General features: G+C 41.0%; 1 protein-coding gene across 1 annotated transcript in view; it reads left to right on the forward strand.

Moving 5' to 3' along the window:
- Nucleotides 1-17983, forward strand: part of stxbp6 (syntaxin binding protein 6 (amisyn)) — a 64122-nt gene that overhangs the window by 34271 nt on the left and 11868 nt on the right. The window contains exons 3-4 of the mRNA XM_030117048.1: nucleotides 15651-15781; nucleotides 16019-16184. Coding sequence (XP_029972908.1) covers nucleotides 15651-15781; nucleotides 16019-16184 — 297 coding nt within the window. The remainder of the gene's footprint in view (nucleotides 1-15650; nucleotides 15782-16018; nucleotides 16185-17983) is intronic.

Raw genomic sequence — 17983 nt, forward strand, 5'->3', positions numbered from 1 at the left:
TGATTAGCGCAAAGAAGAAGAAAAATTAAAGTTATAGAGAGCAGGGTCTGAAATCTGAGAGTATCAAAACAGATCTCGTTCCTTAACTAGCTCAACAGGGGCACAGATCAGGAACCGTAGAAGAAGACTATCCGTCTTCTTGTACGGTTCCTGATCTGTGATCCTGTTGAGCCAGTAGATATTGCAGATCTTACAGAGGCAGCTGTTATAAAAGACATCAACCTTCTACATCGAAACAGATGAGAAATCCTAAACAAACTCTGTGTTAGTGGTTTATTTGTCCAGTACAGTCGAGAACAGGAATGTCTAAATCATAACAAACTGTCTCTGGATGCTTTTAAAGTGCTGCGTCTGCACAAGTTGTACAGTCTGTTCCTGACATAAGCGTCTAGCAGTGTTTTCCAGTAGATTTTTGGGGTCGGCATCACACTGTCGGGTAACCTGAAGTAGAACGAGCATCAGGATTTAAAAGGTCAGACGGGATACGGGCTGGCAGCGTGGCATCTGACGCTCTCCGGGCGTCTCATTCGCCCCGTGTGGCCGAACAGGCCGGCTGACAGCAAGCGGCGGGGATTCCAGTGATCGGCTGCTAAGCCTTCCTGTGTCGGACCCTGGGTGGGCTTTTCTCTGGTATTTCACGTTAAGGGCACGGCTTAGCACCCCTGCAGGCCCCCTGATGGTGCCGCATCGACAGACTGCACCCCTACAATGCCAGGCACACAGATACAACCAAGAAATCTTTATTTGTTGGATATATTGCTTGTTTTATGTCAAAGATGATGCATCTCCAGCTGTTTTGGAGCAGTTTTTACTTGATTAGCTGAATAGAAGACAGCTTCGGCTAATTTTTTTTTTTTTGTCTGAGGAAGCATTATAGATGCAAGAAAGAAAGAAGGAAGGTCGTCACAGTTAAATATCAATCTCACAGCCGCCAGCTGTTTCCCTGCTACGTGGAACATCATTCATGGGAAGAGCAGATGGAAACCCATTGACTCCCGGAACAAATGAAACTTTTCCTGCATGTTGGCGAGCCATCCTGGCAGAGCAGCAAGCTGTGCCTCGGAGACGCTCTGCGTGTGCGTGTGTGTGCGTGTGTGTGCGTGTGTGTGTGTGTGTGTGTGTGTGTGTGTGTGTGTGTGTGTGTGTGTGTGTGTGTGTGTGTGTGTGTGTGTGTGTGTGTGTGTGTGTGTGTGTGTGTGTGTGTGTGTGTGTGTGTGTGTGTGTGTGTGTGTGTGTGTGTGGTAGACCCACAGAGAACACATCCACTGTCTGTTTCTACATAGTGCAGTCGTATCCTCATCACGATGGAACTCCCTCCGTTTAGATTGAGGTGGGTTTAAATTGTGATCGATTATAGGAAAGCAAAACTATTTTGAAAACATGTTTTTTGCCCTCAGAGCATCAGTTAGATGTTGACAGCTCTCCGTTTCTTCTCCTGGCTCCAGGACTGGTGGCAGACTCAAGTTTGACTTCAAACTAACTCTAACCTGTGATTATTATAAGTTTCGGTGTTGAAATCGAGATCAAAAAATAAGATCAGACAGAGTCAGAATATTTTTATCCTCGGGATCATTCAGACCTCAACCTGACTTTAGGTCAGTTTCAATTTGTCTTGACAAATATTACACCACAAACAAGCTTTAGAGAATTAAGTAAATAAACAATTTTTTCAATTATCTTTCATTCACACAAGTTTGTGAAAATGACTGAGGTCTTGTACATCTTGTAAATCTTCCCGACTGAGGAGAGTGACTTAAAACCAATATGAATGGAAGAAAACAAGACTAATTGGATACTTGAAGACATTATTGATTTGGTTTTCATGTACGTTAAGGAGGATTCTCAAATATTTCATTATGTTCCCACTGATTGCATTTTAGTGATGCTGCTGAAATTTGAGTGTTTACTTGATAATCAATAATAACTTATAGAATTCTATACTAAGCTTTAATTAAATTCATTGATATACTGAATAGTCCTTAAGCATTTAACCACATTTTCCAATAGAATGAGGCTCTGAGCTTGTGTTGAATGAGTTAAATGTAGAATATCAAGAAAGAAACTTAGCTTATTGAATTTGGCTTGAATAAAGTTTGTTGCTCTGCTCAAATATTGTTTCCTCTTGTTTAATGTGTCTTTTATTGAGAGACTCAAGAAACATGAAGCATATTTTGAGTCGCAAGTCTATTTTCACAAAATGATTTTATTTAAAACACAATTCTTTTTTATAGTTACTTCTACACTCAAAACATAAACTCAACCTGATTGTTTTTATACATAGCATAATGAACAACTCAAAAAATATCTCATTTTTATTTTTCCTGATATAATCACAAAATATTATATAAAATAATAAATAAAAATTCTTTAAATATTTTAGTTTGTGTGCAAAAAATTGAAAATATATGGAAGTGTCACTATTAAATTATAGCTAAATGTTCATCTTGTTATTAAAATTTATTGAGACGCTTTGGTGGAATGAACCGGAGATTTTTCTGAGATGAGGAGAACTTTTCTTGAACACTTGTTGTTCCGGCTGCAGTTTCTTTTTCAGTCTTTCAGACAAACACATTTGAGACTCAGCAGGGATTTTTCTATTCTTTTGTGGTTGTTGAGAAAAAGAAAATCACTGAATTCAATTTAAAATTGGTGCTTTTAGTATTTTTTGATCGATTGTTTTAATGAATTCACGCTGTTAAGCAGCATGAAGTTCAAAATCAAATTTGAAATTCTGCCTATATTATAATGACCAATGCAAAATGGATGAACTTGGGTTATTTTTTTTTAAGATGAACTTAGTTTGCATTTGACTCCATGAAAACTTTTAAAGCTCCAACAGAACAAAAACATGTCACCAGTCACACAGGAAATGAGAAAAAAAGACCCACCGAATTTTCTGATCAGAACTGCACACGACACAGAGCATAAAGTTTAAATTGTGAGAATGATGTCAGTTCAGTGACTCCATTGTTGACTAAACTGAGGGAAGCACCATGATGCTTATAATCAATGTCCAGTTCAGTTTGTCTTCTCTTATTCTGATTGTAGATACAACCGCTCTGGGGGAAAGAGAGAAGGAATCAAATATCATCCCTCCTGCTGAAAACATAACTTCCATCCATACAGCTACAGGTGGTGTGGATGAAGCAGTCTGTATTTCCTGACTTTAAAATGTCATTTTAACAACTCCTGGGCTTCGCTGATTTCCCTTTAGAGGCATAGATAATGAAGCCTTCTGTTATGTGCGAAGGCTTGATTGGCTAAATGTCATGACTGTGGCTCAGCTGGCCGTCTGCCTGACCTTGATCACGCTCCTGTTCGGACGTCTGGATGGAGTTGTTGATGAGCGGTGTCCCTGAAGCCACCTGGAGTCGGGCTATCAAGCAGCCCAAAGCTTTGCTGGAGTTGAAATATTGAACAGTTGTTGTTCGGGAGGCAAAGTTCACTGCTTTAAATATTAAGAAGAACACCTTTGAATTCTTTTCTTGCTGTTGTTGATCACAAAGGATTAGTTAGCAGCTAGAAATATTCTTATTAAGTAACCCATCTCAAAATATCTCATGCAAATCAGTGATTACAAACAAATTACTAATTCTTATTCTATGTGTAAGCTTTTATCAGTTATCTGATTGTGTTTAATCTCATAATATGTATTATTGTTATTAATCCTTGGCTTTAGTTGGGGATGATGTTTTTTTCCAGGTTACTGTGGCCCAATTCAAATGAAAGGAGCCGACATGCAACTAAATTGAGTTTGTCACTCTCACTGCACATGAAATCCTTCCCTCATCTTTTGATCCCGAGGATCAAAATCAGGTGGATGGGATCCTGTCTGTGTAGATTTAACCCAGACGGTGTTATAAAACCAGACAGATGGCTGCAACCTTACAGTCTTGACAGTGTTTCTCAATACATATATCTGCAGTCTGACTTTTGAAATGGGAACAACGCATTCTTTTTTTAGCCTTAAATCACACAAAAAGAAGACAGTGTGTCAAAGCTGAAAGGAACAAAAGACTTCTTTGCTATTCAAAAAATGTCTTCTGCTATTGTTGACCCGAAAATATCTTTCTCTGAGCTCACCTGTCACAGCCATGACAGTGTCTGCTGAGTTGTGGCTTCACACACACTGTGAGGCAGTGTGTTTGGTTGAGAATTGAACGTGCAGTTACAGTATCTTATATCTCGGTACTTCGCTAAACGCCGACTAAAGGAGAGCAGATGGGCCGGGAAATGAAATCTGGCAACATGCCTGAAACATAATGCATCATTTGATTGCCGTTTTTAGGACGTCAGGTGGGAAATACAGGATGAATGACTCAACTTAAAATGAGATGACGAGTGAAGATTTGCATTTGTGCCATTGTAGGCTTGAATTTCTCTGTTTTTTTCATCTCGTCAAACCAAAACCTAGACCTCCTTCTAGACAGATAAATCCAGCATTATCCCTGAGAGGATCTTGTCTGAGAAAAAAAATGTTCAAAGGATGAAACTACAGGAAGACTGAAAATTGGTGTATTTCCTAAAAAGTTGCCCCAGGATTATGGAAGGACAAGGATCCTCTGCCTCGGTAATGAAAAACGTTGATCTCCAGCTGAATGCAGCGTCCATCTGGTTATTGCAGCACTTGAAAGGAAACGGCCCGTCAGATACAACGTAACCCGGGTTTGACACCGAGGCTGTTTTTGCTTTGAGGATTTCTGCTCCGGGCGAAGCACTTTAGGTCATCCAGAAGAAGTAAGTGCTGAGGAATGCACCTTGTTTTGACGGTTTGAAATACCAGCGCATGCTGTTGTGTGATGTTTTCCAGATTAGGTTGCTGTGAGGGGTTTATTATTAATATACACCAGAGGTTTGGCACGATCAGCACACTTTGTACGCATTTATTCGTGTCTGACACCTTTGTGTAATCTCCCAACTTTCTCTAACTTGCCTCATAATCTTTACATTGTAACTTTAATCAAGTGTGTATAGTTTTAAAAATGTCCATCAATTTACTAGATTAAAGCAAGTATTATTATTATATATTTTTTTCCCCCCTACAAGCCATATTGAATTGCGCAGAAACCCAAGTGGCCCAGGTTTTACATGGCTGTTTGGAGCTTAGACAGACAGATCTCTATTAAATCCATCCCATAGCGTCGCAGTGGGAAAGCCTCAGGTCTGTGCCCCAGCGTAATTAAATAGTTCCTCGTATCCCCAGTCTCCGGCTCGAGAGGAATGTCTACTATGTGGGGCCGGGGCCTCGCCTGAATCGCCGGGTTATTAAGTGGTCCGCAGAGTGCCGGGTGATGAACGAGCTGAGGGGGTCGTAATGTGCAATACAGACCTCACAGGAGACCCTGTGTTTCCTCCTGTGATGTGTTCAGGAGCAGGAGGGAAGATGAAAAAGGGAAAGGCTATGACCTGCCTCTGCGGAGAGCGAGATTGCTTTCTGGCCTTCTGTATGTTTTAATAATGATGTTATTTTGTTTGTTTTTCTTTTTTCCTTCATGCCGTTGAGCAATTCTTCCCACTTGATAGTGATTGACTGCAATCTTTCCTTGTGTTATTCAGCAGTTTTTCTAAAGCGCTTGCACTCTTAACAATCGTCAGAGGTGGAATTTGAAATAAATATTTACAGCACTGTGCTCTGAGTGCTTTCATGCCTCCCATACTCCTCATTGAGTCACTTATTTTCTGTGTCACTTTGATTTGACTTGAACTTCAAGACTTTCTAGTGTCTCAAAAGAGTGTTTCGCTTCTGAATGGCTGATGTACGCGATTTGTCAAGCCTGGAGAATCCTTTGAATGCGCTGTCCTTGGGTGCGTGTTATAATTGGACGGATAACAGATGTGACTGTAGGCGAAAGGCAGCTATAACAACTTTCAGTTTTTTAAAAGCTCATTTGGCTTTGGCATTCATAACATTCAGGGAAGCTTAGATAAAAGGAACGACTCGACTCCAAAGACAAAGGAGATCAAACAGGGACGCAAACTAGTCTTTACTGAATCCTTCGCTTCAGCATTAAAACCACCTGATTTCCATTGTGTTGGTTTCCAAAACAGCTCCGACACACTGACGGACTCCACCTCTGAAGGTGTGTTGTGGTATCTAGCACCGAGGCGTTAGCAGCACATCCTCTCATTCTTTCAAGCTTCAAGGTGGGGCCTCTGCGGATCCCACTTGTTTATCTAGAACATCCCACAGGAGCTCAATCGCGTTGAGATCTGCAGACCGAAGGCCAAGCCAACATCTTGAACTCTTAACCCTCAACTTCCTCGAACCGTCCCCGATCTGGGTGATTTACCCCGCTGAACGAGACCTCTGCTGACAGAGAGCAGTTTCCACGATGTGGGTAGGAGCTACGTGTCAAAGTAAATGCTGGCATATCCCAGCAAGAAATACAGTCTCCACTAGATTCCCTCTTTCCTCAAAAACCTCTCTCTTGATTATCATTCTTTACCATCAGCACAAACACAGCCAGTCAATGCAGCTGATATGTCAAACAAATCTGTGTGAGATCGCGGCGTTACATGGAAATGATGCGTGGGCCAAATGTAAGCTGTGACAAATCGCTAAGTTGTTATGAATCTTTGATGAAGCCTTGATTGAGCTGTATAATGTAAAGAGATACCAGGAGACGAAACATGCTAATGTGTACAGGAAGCGATCAGAGTAATGCTTTTTAAAGCACTGCCGATTGCTCTGTGTCTGACTCATGATATATGAAGAAAATTGCGTGCAGAAAACATCTGGCTACACCGAGAGAGAGGTCACATGAGTCAAACAAAGGCACTGCTAAAGCAAACAGTGAAGCTGTCATGTTAATGCTAACGATGACATTACTGCTTTTCTTCGCTGCCTTTTAGCGTCTGAACAGATTTGCTCTGCAAACAAGGAGACTGGAATTCTCCGGTGGGTCGTTGTCGGGATCGGTGGGGGTGTGAAGATGGATAATTTCAAGCAAGTTTAGTTTGCTGGAGATGGCTTCAAAAGTATCTCATTTGTCCTGAGAAAAAGACTGGGTTTACTAACTTTGTACACTGTAATCAGGTCTTAAAGTAGTTTCATGACTATTGCTTTTCTTGAAAACCATCAAAATCATCTGAATGAGAACTAAACAGACCTGTACGAAGGTTAAAGTACTGTTTCTTAAAATGTATTCTTCAATTGTGGTTGAAATTGTTATCCTTTTTAAGGATATATTTACATCTCTACCAAAAGTCTAGTATTGATGGAAAGATGTTTTTTGAAGGCACAGTTTAAATTGGCCTTGATGGGAAAATCAACTATAAAACTGTTAATCAGCTGTAATCTGACAACATATTGTCAGTAAAACCAGTTTTAAACATGCAGCTGGCTCGTTTTGGCCGTAATAGAAATTTTATTGTTGCACAAGGATGAACTGCTGCGTTGTTGTGCTGAGCTCATGGTGTCTGTATCTGCTGTGAGTAATTTGTCACTCCCGATAGTTGTAAGAAGCTGATCCCTGCACTACAGCGATTATTCAGCACGGCATATGCACTCTCTTTTACTGTTGGTGCCCTGTCACTGCATCGGCACCATCCTGCCGGAGGAGGCCTTGTACACAGCAGTCACAGTGTTTTCAGCCCATGAATAGACTGTAGAGTTCTTTGTTCGCGGGTGTTGTTGCCAGTCTCGCCTGTGCCGCGGTTCATCGCAGTGACAGCTTCTTTCTGAAGATAACAGTGTGCTCCAGCTCGAGCGGAGAGGGGGCAGCTTTAAAATAGACCTGTAATCATAGGCCCAGATGAGGAAAAGTGTTAGACATGCCCTCGGACGACAGCTCTAATAACAAACCCCACAAAATCCAAACCTGTGAGGAAACCGTTGGGATGTTTACCTTTTGGGATGGTGTCCTTGGTACCACAGGTTAAAATACACTCTATTCTCCAAGGATTTTATGAGATATTTCAGCTTTTTGTTACCTCAAAAATGAGGTTGTGGGAAAAGCAGCAAGTGTTTTCATAATGAGCTGCACTTATCTAGTAATGGCTTTTTAGTTCAAAGTATTCTCAACACTTGGGAGAAATTCTTTGCAAAAAAGGAAAACAGTGCAGCGTTTTCCTCACATGAACTCTAAGTGTATCGACTGGACTTGCATTGTTTAATCAAATGCTGCAATAGATACATAATAAAAGTACATATTCAGTTTTTCACTTAACAATATAGAATCTGAAATGTGCAGAAGTCAGTTTTTAAACTATAAATGATTCTTTTTTTCTGGCCTTTTCAACATCTTTTCTGTTGGTTGGCATTGTTCCATGGACAAATATTTCTGCATGTGTGCGCAAAGATTTCATCTGTCATTGTGACACTCAGGACCTGTTTGCACTAGAGGTGTCCCCGACTAAGAATTCCCATAGTCGAATCTGATTCGTCCGAATCTGCCAATAGTCGACTGATAGTCGAATATCATCTTGTTTGGGGGGGGGGGGGGGGGGGCGTGCCTACACGAGCATCGGAGCAACGCAGCACTGTGCAGAGCGGTGCTCACGGGGCACCTATGCCTACAGTTGGCCCTGATTGCACTAATAATAATAAAAAAATAAACAAAACAAAACAAAAAAATAGTGCAGGCAGGTAAAACAACACTTTTTTTTCCTACACACTGAAACACAGACTGGAACAAAGTGTCGGTGACTCTAAACATCAAACAAATGAAGTATAGTTCAAATGACCAGAACCAAACCCACTTCTAACAAACGGGCTAAAGCATGTTATTCATTTATATCTATAACCTTGCAGATAAGCTCACATTTTTTGGCTAAACATTTTCTCACATTATCTGCTCAAATTAAATGAAATAGGCTTAATTGCACTGTGTCGGTCCGTTTCGCAGCGCAACATCCATGCAAAAACAAACATTAAATTAAATAGAATTAGCTTTTTAGATAAATAAAAATAATAATATAATAACAACCTAATATATTACAATTAAACAAAATAAAAGTCAGCATTAAAAATGAGAAATGAGTAACAGAACCGTCTTTTATTTGCCCAATTATCTGGCTACTTACCCGTTGAAGGTGGAAAGCCATGTTGTTGTGATATGATATGAAAGGACATAACTTGCATTTGACATTTTTTTGGACCATCTTTGCCTTGTCTGAAGTTCTGTTTTTTGTTTTGTTTTTTTCGACATTGTGAGCCTTTTAAAGTTCAGCCGAATCACCACCGAGATGCTGCTCTGTGATGGAGCCCTGCGCATAATCGGATTGTGCCACTCACCATGGAGATTCATTCACAAACACTAAATAGATAGAATATTGAATAATACTACAAGTAAATTTTTCCACAATATATTTGATAGGCTAAAATGTATATCAAATAGGCTTTATATCATGTTTATTTGGAAAAAAAAAACAAGCAATTCTATGTAAAATCAGTCATTCAGCACCCCCATACAGCTGTAATGGAATGGTCCTCGTTTAATAACCACATTTTTTCGATGCTTCGACTGCGTGATTGGCAGTCGAATCAGGCCCCTTCGAACGAATCGTCGAATCGTCGACTATCTGAGGACACCCCTAGTTTGCACTGCAACGTTTTTAAGTGAAAAAATACAAAACTTTCACTGCAGTTTGAGTTTGCGGAGCCACTGAAGAGGCAACTTTTGAAAACCAACTTCCAAGGTGGAACTTTTTACAAATGTTCCGAATTCACCTCTGTGGAAACTGGGGAAAACGCTACTTGTCTGAAAGCACTTGGACGTGGATGGTGGAAATGCTGTAACTGCACATGCGTAGACATCGTTTTCAAAATGTTGCCGTGTAAACACAGAATGTTTTCTGAAATGAAAACACAAACCATGTGTTTTCTCTTAAAATACAAAGAAAAAAAAAAAAGGTTGGGATTGTGCGTAGAATAGGGCTGAATGATATATCGTTATCATATCGATATCGGGATATGAACATTCAGGACATTAGTTTCTCCAAATCAACGATATCAAGATGTCCCCTGCTTGTCCTGCATGTAAGCTCGTCCATGCACAGGTAAGGTCAGCTAACCACAAACCTCGTTTACTGGTTGACAGCTGATGGCAGAGGGCGGTTGCAGAATCTGCACGTTTGGTGGTAGTGGCAGTGAGTTCTCATAAATATAACTGGATTTTTTTTTTTTTTTTTTTTTTTACATCCTTTTGTATTATGTTTTTATTTTTCTGAAAAATGCTTAACTTTCACTGAATCCATTGTAATATGTCGTATCGATATCGAGATATCTGGCATGGATTTTGAGATATGAAATTTTGCCCATATCGCTCAGTCCTAGCATAGAACACTGTGAATTCTAATGAAATGGAATCAGGATATTGTTACATTTACTATGACTAATGTGACTTTATCAATCTTAAATTTCTCAAGTAAAGATTTGATTTTAAACTTACTTGAAAAGGCGGTTAGCCCCGGAGCCCATGATGTTTTAACGTCACAAAGTGTCTCTAAGATGACTTGATAACTTGTATAACTTGACCAGAAAACATTTGTTTTTCATACCTATCTTAATATTGTTATTATTATCTTTACCTTTTTTTTTTTCTTTGCACGTTGAGCTGCTGATTCCTCGTGGCCTCATTTGTTAGTTTGTTCACATACACACATGATCTGTCCCCGGAGATCTTCCCTGTGCTACAAATGGAGGAAGCTCCTCAGCCAAGCTAAACAAACTGCGGCGCAGCCTCTCTGTTCTCCACAACTTGACACCCATTAGCATTTCCTACTGTCTTAATTATATTCAGATTGCTTTGCAGAGTCAGACTCGTTGCACCCGAGCTCCGCCTGTATGAACCTCTCCAGGTGGCAGCCCTCGTCGTCTTCTGAGATCTTTTTTTTTTTCCCCCTGCTTTTTTGGATGAGATTGCCATGGCAACCCTCATGTAGTTAATGTTTGAGCCGAAACAATTGACTGCTGACAGAAGGGGCTTGATTTGTCAAGAGATCCTTCGCCCATCTGGCTGAGACGGAGGCTGCGGATTGTTTCTTTGAAGTTGTGACAGAATGGAGTCAAACATTTAAAAACACGCTTTCATCTTTGCATACTCACAAGTTATCTTTAAACTTTAATCTGGAATTTGAATGAACAGGGCATATTGTCTAACAAATAGCAGATAGTGAAATTTGCTGCTTCTTCGTTGTGTAACACTTTCTGTTCTTCTTGGTGGGTAAATCTAGTCAAAACAAGGGCAGTCGGAGTGCTTGAGGGTTCACTTTATCCGCTGCTATCATGAGATTCTCAGTTTTTTTCATCTTTCTCGGATGTCGATCATATTTCTGTTGATGATTTTTGATACGGATCAGTGTTGACTTGCAGATTATCTTGTATTATCCAAGCGAAAGGAAGTTTTTTCATTCATGCCGCAGTGGGTGGTCCTTATTCGTACTGTCACACTTCTCCGTGCTGACCATAACTTTCCAGGATTGAATTTATTTTCACAGTATTACGTTCTACGTTTCCAAGAAGTATCGACAATCATTCACAATCAGCAACATGCACACTTCTTGCACGGGTCGTCATATGATTACGGCATGTGCTTGAACTCCTGGTGCTCACATTTCTGTCTCAACAACCACAACTATGATAATATTTCCTTGAGGGTAAGCTGATCCTGAGAATGTTTCCTCTGTGGTGTCCGCAGTCTGTGAAGGCTGCGCTACATGTTTCCCCTTCTGGCTGCAGCGCTCGCACAAAGCCAAGCACAACAAGAGATTGGTCCTGTGGAGGAAGTGAGAGCATGTCACCGTTCGAATATGAGAAAGGGGCAGGGCAGGAACCCCAGCATGGCCTTCCTCTGACTGCCTGGACCACATGGAAACAATGCCTCTGGCAGCTTTTCAGTGGTTAAGGCTTGAAAGATATCCAGTAGCTTTGTTCTCCCCCCCCCCCTGTTTGGAAATATTCAAGATTTAATATGGTGTTCAGACACTGATGGCCTTATAAAACAGCTGCAGTCTTATTATCTATATTCATACTCATGCGAGTATGGCTAAGAAAACAGTAAATGGAGCAACTGAGTGGGAAATAAATGTGATTTAAGTGACTTGAAGGGTAAAATTCCAAAAAAGGAATGAAAGGATTCAAATACCAGGATACTAAACGTGTCATTATTGCAATGGCAACAGGTGCAATAAATATTAAAAAACAGAGACGCAACTGCAAAAAAAAAACAAACAAACAAAAAAAACCAAGCGTTTCCATGATGTATGCATTCATGCTCTGCAAATTGAATTGATTCTAAATATGGAACAGTGGTGGCTCTATTCCTGATTAATTCACTAAACTTTTGCGATAAACTAATGAAAATAGTTGAGTCAATAGACACCCAGCTGATAACTGATTTCATACCAGATTACCAAAAGAACGAAGTCAGAAGCACAAAACGATAGAGGACAACTGACCAAAAACAGCAAAGTCACCAAAATTCTGCAAATGGGAGCTACATATATGTGATGTGTGTTTATTGTTTTAGGGTAGCATTCAACTTCTGCCATAGAGTGATATAAACAGTCACAAAGTCAGGCTCTCCACTCAAAGTGTAATCCTCTGAGTATTAATTGGTAAGAAGGCCTAATCGTTTCAGAAACCACTGATTTTCTGAGATTTTCAGGCCATCTCCAGGGTTTACAGAAAACAGTCTGAAGAAAGAATCCAGCCAAGCAGTTCTGAGTGCAGAGATCTGGTTGATAACAGAATTTAAAGGATATCCTGACAATAGAAACCTTATGGTGGGTGATCTGCAGTATTGAACGAGCACACTGCGTAGTGATGCTACAGTTGAGTGAATCGTTTGACAACAGAAGATTCTTTCTTTCTTTTTTTTTTTAGGTTTTTTGGCATAAGCAATGTCAAATTTGGTCCCAACAACATTCAAGCATCAGTAATCATCTTGGAAATGACTAGTTGGTGCTGTAATTATGAGGAAGGTGTACTTTGAGAGCCACTTCAGGTTTCATCTTAGCAGCAAGCCTTTAATACAACTTGACTTTTTCATGGATTAACATTTTGATAAATTCAACTCTTAAGATATTGTTTCAGTCATTGCAGACGATGAGGGAGTCAACAGCTGAATCTGAAATTGATTTAAGAGGCACAAAGTTGTCTGGCATGTCGATTAAGACCTCTGTTGATGATTTAGCTTCGCAGCCTTGAGTCTCAGATGCTTTTCAGACATTCATAGATTCAGCTCAGCAGTCGAGTTGCTTTGCTATGTGGTACTTTTATTAAAACATATTATAAAACAGTATTACCAGTCTCCTCTTGTGGGCATTTACTTTGCAATTCAAGCATCATATTTCAACATATTGTGCAACTTTTACCTGTGGTGGCGGGGCATGGCCACGGCAGGGGGGGGTTGCTGGAGTGAGCAGGGAGAGTTGATTGCACTCACCTGTGGGTAGTTAATCGTCTCCCTCCCCCGCTCCCAGGGCTTAAAGAGCTGCTCTAGAAGGAGGAAAGAGAGTTTTCATGAACGGACTGAAGGATGACGGTTTGCAGAGTTTTTGCAAGAGCATCGAACTCATTCATAATCATGATTTTTTTTTTTTTTTTTTTGGATTCTGCTATTCTGAGTCATGCCTGCAATGTTTTCTGTGGTTTATTATGAATGGCTGTTGGTGTATTTTTCAGTGTGTCGCACTCGCTTCCCGTGATCGACTGTTCTGCTTTAATACACAGTGCATTTTGTGGTAAGCACATTTAGTTAACTGGTCTGTTCAGCTTAGCATGCTGTAATTTAGAGGCAGTTTGTGCTTGTCGGGACTACCTAATGTCATGCAAGTGGTGTAGCAGTCTGCACTTATTCCTTGTAATAAAAATGTCCTGGGTTCGAAACCAGCTTTTACTTGGAGAGAGGTGTTGAATTTTGAGTTTCATGTGATCCCACCATTACTTGTGCATTTGTGTGTGCTTGACTGGTGTGCCCTGCCTCTTCCATAGTTACTGTGGATGGGCTCACTGGCAGGACTCTCTGTTGGGTAAATCTTTATTAAATGGATGAAAATGAAATTGTTTTCTTGTGCCTCGGTCTTTTGGGCGATACAATAAAGCATGACGTAATGTTGCACTGAAGTGAAATGCAGTCTGCTGATTACATGTGATGTTTTGAAATGTTAGTTCCTGTTTGGCCAAATCTGCTGCTAATGTGGCCTCGGTCAGTGACGGAAACACTGAGCCAAACCACAAGTAAAGATGAGCATCATCCAGAATCACGCAGGGTTTTTTGGGCTCAGCTCTTTCTCCTTTTCTTAGAAGTTTCAGGTTGTCTTAATACTTTATACTTTGATATACTCTATCATCCAATACAGTGTAACATGGAGACAAATTATGCTTGCAGTAAATTCAATAACCTTAGTTTCTAGACATCTACCCTTCAACTGTGGTTCATTACGTCCAGCTGCCACCCCCTTTATGAATTTTGCTAGTTTCTGGTGCGCCTATTAACCTTGACCGTGACCCGAGACAGATCTGATCACTCACTTCATCTTTCTGTCATGGTGGTTCTTGTCTGAGTAAAAATAAATTCCCTCAGAAAGGATGAAAGATGTCAGTTTGTGTGCATCTGCTTCCTTCGTTCTCTTTCACCCTGGATCCTCGGGCCGGCACCTCCTCAGTATCAACTGCAGCTGTCTAAATGGATACACAACACAAATCCAAACATCGCTCGTCTCATGAGAGTTTGCTTTCTGAACACATCACCTGATGTAACATCCAGCCCTACCTATGTTTTCCACATGGCTTCCAGTTCAGGGTGTGGCAGGTCTTTGAACCAGAAAAAACCCTGAACAATAGAGCAAAAGGAGACGTGACATTCAGCGTGGAAGGTGCTGTTTTTTTGCAGATGAGCAAAGAGAGTGACCTGAACACTTCCCTCAGTCGGAGATGACACAATGGCAAAATGTGGGAGAGGGAAGCTGGGGTTAAAAAAGCAACGCGGGTGAATTTTATCCCTGAGAGCGGCAGAGGGGGTTTACAGTCATGACACACTCACTCACACACACACACACACACACACACACACACACACACACACACACACACTGGAAATTAAAACCCCAACGATTCAGAAACGACGTGTTGGCTTTGATCCCGTTGTGGGGAAACGCTGTACATGTCAAACATGTGTCTTTATTGTAGCACTGAAAGCATCAAAGGCCGAAGCTGAGAACAAAAAGATGTCTCTGGACAGCAGGTGAAGCTCGAGTGAAGAGAAATTTTCCACCTGTTTAGATTTGTCAGCGGTGCAGTAAAGAAAATGGCATCAACCGTGATCTGTATGCCGTACACAGTGCTGACAGGAGTATAATAACGAGGAGTTTATTCTGCTTCAGCATAGCAGAGATGTATTTTCCAGTACAGTATGAGGTTCGGATTAATAATCGGACCAATCCCATGTTTAAGGCTTGTCTGATCGGGGTTAGGCGACAGGAGGAATGTCATTGTAATCTTTTATCTGGATCTGTGTTGCTGTTGGCTCAAAAATGAATATTGTTAATACTTCCCTTTGTTTCCACCGCCCACTGAAGCATGTGACTTTTGCTCTGCTTATATGAGTTGAACTGAACCGTCTGGTTATCATCATCACACACTTCTCACCGTCTCTTTTCCAAGTAGCGTGTTTTCATTTGGGACTTCAATGTTTGTGTTTCTACAGTGACGAATAAGAAGCCATCCCATGTATCCATCACCAAGGTGAAGCAGTTCCAGGGGTCTTCTGCCTTCGTCAAAAGATCACAGTGGACTATCGACCAGTTACGGCAGGTCAACGGCATTGACCCCAACAAAGTATGCTGCATCCAATTCCCTTTAGCCCGTCATTTTACTGCTGCACACATGCTACTTTTTAAATCTATGAATACTTTTAGCTACTAGTTGATACTGAATACTGATGCCAGCACTTATAAAATGACTTAAACCCTAATTTCGTGATATACGATGCACCTGAATGACGTGAAGTAATTGCTGCATCCCTAAGAGTTTCCCTCACTCTACTTCCTGTCTCTTATTCACTGAATTTTCTAGGACTGTCCAGAATTCGACCTGATGTTTGAGAATGCCTTTGACCAGTGGGTTGCCGGTTCAGCGGGAGAGAAGTGCACCTTTATCCAGATCCTTCACCACACCTGCCAGCGCTACACTCCCACACGGAAACCGGAGTTCGTCAACTGTCAGTCCAAACTGCTGGGGGGTGAGTAAGGCGTTTGAAATAATAACAATAAACCACTAACGGTGTTTTCCCCTCATACTTTTGCTCGGCGGTTCTGCGGCGCTGCCCTCCACTGCAGACACACTGTGCTGTAAGCCAGTTTGAATCTAATTAGGTGTGATGACAACCAGCACCTGCTGTGTATGGAAATCTACTCTCATCCATGTGCACAGCATCTGCTGTGTGGCTCTGGTGAAGCGAGGTCAAAGTGGACGTCCAACAGAATAAATCGGCGGTGACTGGAAGCATCCGACACACTTCAAATGGCTTTACAGCACACGCAATCAATATAACACTAAAACACATTTGTCCTTAATCTGTGAAGCTTCAATTGCCTCACTATTTTTTAAATGAAAGTAATTATTTAATTGTTTTTTAAACTTTACCCCTCCCATAAGTAATGATGCTGATATTAAATCAATGAAACTGAAATCGGAAACTGCTCTATGGATGGTTAGCTGTGGCCAGTACCACTGATTCTGTGCTCAAAGTGAAGACAGAAAACTCAAATAAGCCGAAGCCAAATGATGTGCTGTGTAAAATGTCACTGTAAAAAGAACATAATTGGTCATTTCCCAGCTGAAAGTGGTTTGTTGACTGTTTGGCGGGTTAACCAGATGATGAGAATGCAGCATCCTGGGTGGCTTAATCGGATATTGATCTGTTTACCCCCGAGCTTCATCTTTAACAAGCGTTCAACCTGTTGTATTATTCATAGAGCTATTTATGGGAGCACATCCCTGACCTGCCTCCTGCATGTTGTCCATCTGCCCCACACATACGGGGGGTGGAGCTGGGCAGGGATGGGCAGATTTTAAACTTTGCCGAATCACACATGAAGAAAATGTAGAAGATCTAAAGTGCTTAATACTATGCATCTTGTATTTATTAACATTTATGAGGTTAAGCTGGTGCTGGAAGGCATTGCAATCTATATAATACACTGCAAAAAAAATGAGAGTTTATAATGTGTGGGATTCTATCTTCCTCTTTTTCTCAATTTTCATTCAAGCTAAAGCTGCAAGTTCATCTCAACACTAATAAATTCCCTCGACCTTCCTCCCACTCTGAGAACCATGTATTTTTAACTCTCTTCCACTGACCCTGGTGTTGCATGGTGTGTGTGTGTGTGTGTGTGTGTGTAGGTGGAGAGGTAGTGGTGTCCCAGAGAGCACTGAACCCAAGGCTCTTCAGAGTGGGCTGGCTTATGGAGTGCAACTGTTGCCTATCAACCGCACGCCTCCAGCTGATCTGGAAATTACTCGTCCTGAGAGTCGCAATGACTCCATAAATTCAGTGAAACTCCAGGACGGCAGCATGTATCAATGATTTTACATTCAAAAACAACTTTTCTTGTTTGGAATAGCATACTTTTGTAAAATTTCTGCTAAAAACAGAATAATAAGTGCAAGAAAGATGCAAAAAAATGGACAGTTCAGCTCTCAGATTGTGACAGGGGGAATAAAGAAGATGCCTCTTATGTCCACTCCAGTTTAAGTCTCACACCAGTGCAAAACAAAAATCATGACGCTGCTCAGGTGTGGGACCATAACTGTGGAGGACACTATCTGCACAACCACCAGGGGGCGACTGAACCGCGAAAACATACCAGATAATCAAAACGCCCTATCCAGGAATTCGATACAACAAAGAACTCATCTTTTAATTTGACTCACAGATGGCAGAACATCTGATTATACAGTACAGTGCTAAATTTTGTAATAGAATTCTCCTTTTCCAGCAGAACAGGGAAACAAACCCCACAGAGTTCTGATCCTAAC

Source organism: Salarias fasciatus, chromosome 19 (genome assembly GCF_902148845.1).
Source record: "Salarias fasciatus chromosome 19, fSalaFa1.1, whole genome shotgun sequence".
NCBI classification, from domain to species: Eukaryota; Metazoa; Chordata; class Actinopteri; order Blenniiformes; family Blenniidae; genus Salarias; species Salarias fasciatus.